Source organism: Anas platyrhynchos, chromosome 2, assembly GCF_047663525.1.
Source record: "Anas platyrhynchos isolate ZD024472 breed Pekin duck chromosome 2, IASCAAS_PekinDuck_T2T, whole genome shotgun sequence".
NCBI lineage: Eukaryota > Metazoa > Chordata > Aves > Anseriformes > Anatidae > Anas > Anas platyrhynchos.
This window is the reverse complement of record NC_092588.1, coordinates 36,856,185-36,861,172: the sequence shown is the minus strand read 5'-3', so window position 1 is coordinate 36,861,172 and position 4,988 is coordinate 36,856,185. Positions and strand designations below refer to the sequence as shown.

The 4,988-nt window shown below is 55.6% G+C and overlaps 1 protein-coding gene across 1 annotated transcript; it reads left to right on the top strand.

Annotated features, from left to right (window-relative positions):
* The first annotated feature begins 670 nt into the window (after window positions 1–670).
* Window positions 671–4,440, top strand: BHLHE22 (basic helix-loop-helix family member e22). The gene has a single exon (XM_027450223.3). It carries the CDS (start codon window positions 2,052–2,054, stop codon window positions 3,000–3,002), a length of 951 nt encoding a protein of 316 aa, XP_027306024.2. The 5' UTR covers window positions 671–2,051; the 3' UTR covers window positions 3,003–4,440.
* The last annotated feature ends 548 nt before the right edge of the window (window positions 4,441–4,988 follow it).

Genomic DNA, 4,988 nt, shown 5'->3' with positions numbered 1-4,988 from the left:
AAGGCACCCAACTGTTCTGATATTACCATTCAAAAACAGGTTCTGTGGCAAACCTCATTTGTGAATCTATTACAGAGATTAATAGATTATTTCTCCTTTTTCAACTAATTCTCAGTGGGGAAATTTAACCATATGGTAAGGAGAGAATTAGAATTTCATCACATTAGAGCAAAATGTAATGAAAAGAGTCCAACACCTGGGGCCAACTCTGAAAGACACAATTAAAAGGTTTTTAATGAAACCGGAGAAACCCCAAATTTCATAGCCTTCAGTAATTCTGCCACATAAGAATGATTTGCCGCAAGTGTTGGGAAATATTGTTTTTACTGATGTCAGGAGGCTGAAAACCCCGCCGCGAAATGCTAGGTGCTTTCAGAGCGCTGACAATGAAGCGGGGAGGGAGCTGCTGGCGTCTGGCGGTGGAGGAGCAGCGGGACAAAATTCACGCAAGCCCTTTGGGCTGCCGATTAGGAGGGGAGAGCCGGGAAGCTCGGCACAGCCCCGGGGAGCCGGAGCCCCGGGACTCGAGGGGAACCGGACCGGGGCCGCCCCTCGCCCTGGCAACCGCAGCCCCGGGGCTGCCCCGGGGAGGGATGTAGGGATGGATGTAGGGATGTAGGGATGGATGTAGGGATGGATGTAGGGATGTAGGGATGGATGTAGGGATGGATGTAGGGATGTATGGAGGGATATAGGGATGGATGGAGGGATGAGGGGTGCTGCCAAGAGTTGGTCCACGGCACCAAAAAGTTGCGCCGGTTTTGCCCTTTTCTCACCCCTCCCTTCCTCCCCAGCTCGGTTCATTTTCAAGGTAACTGATGGGGCTTTATATTTTTATAGGGACACGGGGGATAATCAGTCTAAAGCGGCAATCTGCTACTCGAAAGCGGCTGAGGGGAGGAGGAGGGGAACCTCCTCGCAGTTTGGTCTCCATTTGCTGGGAGGGGGGGGAGTTGGGGGAAGAGGGCTGGGGACCATTCGCCTCCCACGGAAGCAAGGTGGACTCTGGCGGTGGGCAGGAGCGGGCACCTCGTCTCGGGTTGGTCCGGAGACTTTAAATCCTTTTTTTTTTTTTTTTTTTTTTTTTTTAAAGTATTTTTCCCAGGCGATCCTTTTCGAGAAGAGGGGAAGGGGTGGGAGGGGGCTAGAAGTGAATGTAAATGCAGGGGTGGGTGGGCTGGGGTGGGGGGAAAGGGTGTCACTCCTGACTCGGCGGCTAAGTTAGCAGAAGTCTGCTGGCAGCACTCGGGAGGGGAAGTGTTCAAGCGGGCTTTTTTTCTGCAGTGCAGGGCTGTAATTTGCTGAAGGAGGCAAAGAACATCCTTCGATCTAAGTAGGGCTTTTAGTGTGCTCATTGATGAGTGAAAGTCGCCACACATGTCAAGCTAAAGGCAGTTGTTGGGTTACTAACAGGACACAACGTCTTGCAAACATATGCGTTAAGCTGTGTATACAGATGGCAGGGAGAATAATGGAGCAGGCGCCTCTTATAAAGCTCTAGCTGCTGCCTGTCTTCAGACCTGGGAAATGAAACTATTCAGACTCAGGGCCAGATAGCGCCTGGGATTGTTTGTTACCGTTTTAATCCTATTAATTAAAACGTTAACCTGATTGGGTAGAAAGCTCTGTCCCAACAGGCGAGTCTTCTTCATAATAACCTACTCTCAGAGATAATGATGTAAAAGACTCCCCCGTCTGCGGCGGCTGCTGGTTGATGGCTCCGGAAATCTCTTGAAGGTGAATCCAAGCAAGATAAACGGTGGAAGCGGCTCCGCTGGCAGCGCACAATGCCCCAGCGCGGCGCCTGCTGAGGGCGAGCCGGAGCCGGGGACGAAGCCGGGGACGAAGCCGGAGCCGGGGACGAAGCCGGAGCCGGAGCAGCAGCAGCAGCAGCAGCGGCGGCGGCGGCGGCAGCGCCGGGCAGGGCGCAGCCCCGGCGGGAGCCGGGAGCCCGGCAGCGGCAGCAGGACGCCCGCTCGCCGCCCGCCGCGGCGCGGAGGAGCCTTGGAGGAGCGGGCCGGGAGCTGAGGGGGGCGGCGGCGGCGGCGCCGATGGAGCGGGCGCTGGGGCTGCCCGCCGAAGAGGACCTCTTCCACAAGAGCCTGGCCGCCTCGGCCAAGCGCATGGAGTCCGCCTTCCGCTCGCCCCCGGGGCTCGACCTGTCGCACCCCCGCGACCGCCAGCCCTCGCCGCTCGCCTGCTACGAGGCGGCCGAGCCCGAGGCGCTGCTGCAGCCCGGCGGAGGAGGAGGCGGCGGCGGCGGAGGCGGCGGCGGCGGGGGGGACCCGCTGGGGCTGCCGCCGGGCTCCGTGTGCGTCAAGTACGGCGAGAGCGCCAGCCGCAGCTCGGTGGCCGAGAGCAGCGGCGGCGAGCAGAGCCCCGACGACGACAGCGACGGCCGCTGCGAGCTGCTGCTGCGCGGCCCCGGGGGGGACCCCCGCGACGCCTCGCCGGCGGTCGGCGGCGGCGGGGGCAGCGGCGGCGGCGGCGGCGGCGGCGTGGGGCCGAAGGCGGCCGAGGGGGGCTGCTCCAACAGCCACGGGCACGGCGGCAGCAAGAAGTCCAAGGAGCAGAAGGCGCTGCGCCTCAACATCAACGCGCGGGAGCGGCGGCGGATGCACGACCTGAACGACGCGCTGGACGAGCTGCGGGCCGTCATCCCCTACGCGCACAGCCCCTCGGTGCGGAAGCTGTCCAAGATCGCCACGCTGCTCCTGGCCAAGAACTACATCCTCATGCAGGCGCAGGCCCTGGAGGAGATGCGGCGCCTCGTGGCTTATCTCAACCAGGGCCAGGCCATCTCCGCCGCCTCCCTGCCCAGCTCCGCCGCGGCGGCGGCGGCGGCGGCGGCCGCGCTGCACCCCGCCCTCGGCGCCTACGAGCAGGCGGCCGGCTACCCCTTCAGCGCCGGGCTGCCCCCCGCCACCTCCTGCCCGGAGAAATGTGCCATTTTCAACAGCGTCTCCTCCAGCCTCTGCAAACAGTGCACGGAGAAGCCTTAAGCCTCGCCGCCGCCGCCGCCTCCCCGCCTCCGGTAGCCGGGCACCGGCGGTGGCAAGCGGGGGTCTGCGGCCGGGCCGGGGGGCGAGGGGGCAGCGGAGGGACTGCGAGCCGCCAGGGCTCCCCCGTCTCCCCCCTGGGACGGCGGCTTTTTGGGGACGGAGACGGGCCCCGGTGGGAAAGGGGCGCGGGGCCAGGGCGGGCGGAGGGGCGGCGGGGAGGGGGCTTCAGCCTCGGGGGTGCCGGGGGGGTTTCCCTGGAGGTGCGACCCGCACAAAGGAGAGGCTGAGAGGCGGCAGGCCGGGAGGGCTGGAGCCGCGGAGAGGGATGGAGAGAACCCCCCCACACCCCCACCCGGGACCCCGGCCCCGCCGCCCCTCTGCCCGCCCGGGGCGCCGAGTTCCCGGGGCCGGTCCCGGGGCAGGAGCCGGCGGCGGAGGTGGATGGATGGGACAAATCAGAGAGGGCACTCGAGCATAGATTTTTTTTTTTTTTTAATTATTATTAGCAGTATTATGATTATTCTGAGCCAGGAAACGAACAAACTTGAAATGTAAACTTATTATTTAAGCGACTCGCAGAAACAAAGAGACTGGACCACTGCTATGGAAGACTTTGTATTTTTTATCGTCTCTAAACTTTGATCCTGTGAAAATGCGCAAAGTTTTGGTGAGAGTGATTTAAAAAAAAAAAAAAGAGAGAGTTAAAAGAAAAAAAAAAAAAACGGCAAAAAAATAACCGATCCGAACCCCTCCTCCGTGTGGCCGAAAGTATCGCATTTTTCAAAGAAATATTTACGTGCACCTTGTTTCTTTCCACTTCGCAATGATGTATAAACAAGACATGATATTTATTTGTTATTCTTTAACTGACCCTCCCACGCCAACAGTATTTCTCATGTGTTAAGGTCACGGGTCTTCTGTGCGGTTACTTTAAAATGCTTCTAAAATTCTGTTTATGGATTAACTTAAACTGTGTGCCAAGTGTTTTAAAACGTTTATTTGCCAACGCCGTATAGCCAGAAATGTTGATGTATCCGAGCTGCTTAGGTTTATGAAAGGTCATCTGGATTTTAAGTTGCATCATCCCTGTATTTCAATTGAGCTTTAATAAATTGCTTCAGTCCAAAAATTACAGGAAAGGTGTATTCTTAATTGCTCAACCCACTGATTTTTGAAAGGGTATCCTTTGCATTATAACAGGCATTATAACAGGTAATAGCTATTTACTTTTACATGGCATCAGAGCAATAGCTGCTACAAGAACATTTGCCAAGCCAATGTTTTCCCAGGCGCTGGGTGGTTTTCAAAGGTATAATTTAAACCGCTTTTAATGTGGATGTAAATTATTCTGACTGTGGATGATTATTTAAGTTGAAATACTTTAAAATACTTTAGGCTGATTTACAGAACGCGTGGAATTCTCACCTTTTCTTTTTTTGGGGGGTGGGGTGGGAGGGTGGGGTATTTTTTTCTTTTTTTTTAATCTTTTTTTTTTTTTTTTGAAGATAAATGAGAGATGAAGAGCAAGAAGTAGCTATTTACCCAAAGTGAGCCTTCAGTTTGAGTTTGCATGGCTGGGTGGCTGTCTCTCTGCCATTTGTAAATCAAGATTTTTGTTTGCTTTGGTTCGTTTTTTTTTTATTCCAAAACGAGTCCTGCTATTTTCCACTACTTGCAGATAATACAAATTCGGACTGTCAGGTTGGATGGCGAAATAGGAGCCATGATGGATCTGTTGGCAGGTCACGGATGTGTAAAGAGTGATATATATTAAATAGGTCAATCAGATTATGACAGCAATGTACGATCGTTTGTATGTGTATCTATGTCGGAAAGAATCTTTATTAAAATATTTTGAACAAACGCTTGTATTATGCTGTGCTCTGTTAAGGATACACCTCCAGATTTAAGGGGGGGGTGGTGGTGTCGTTCCTTTCCTTTGCCTTCCCCCCCCCCCCCCCATTTTCCCCCCTCCCCTCTCCCAGC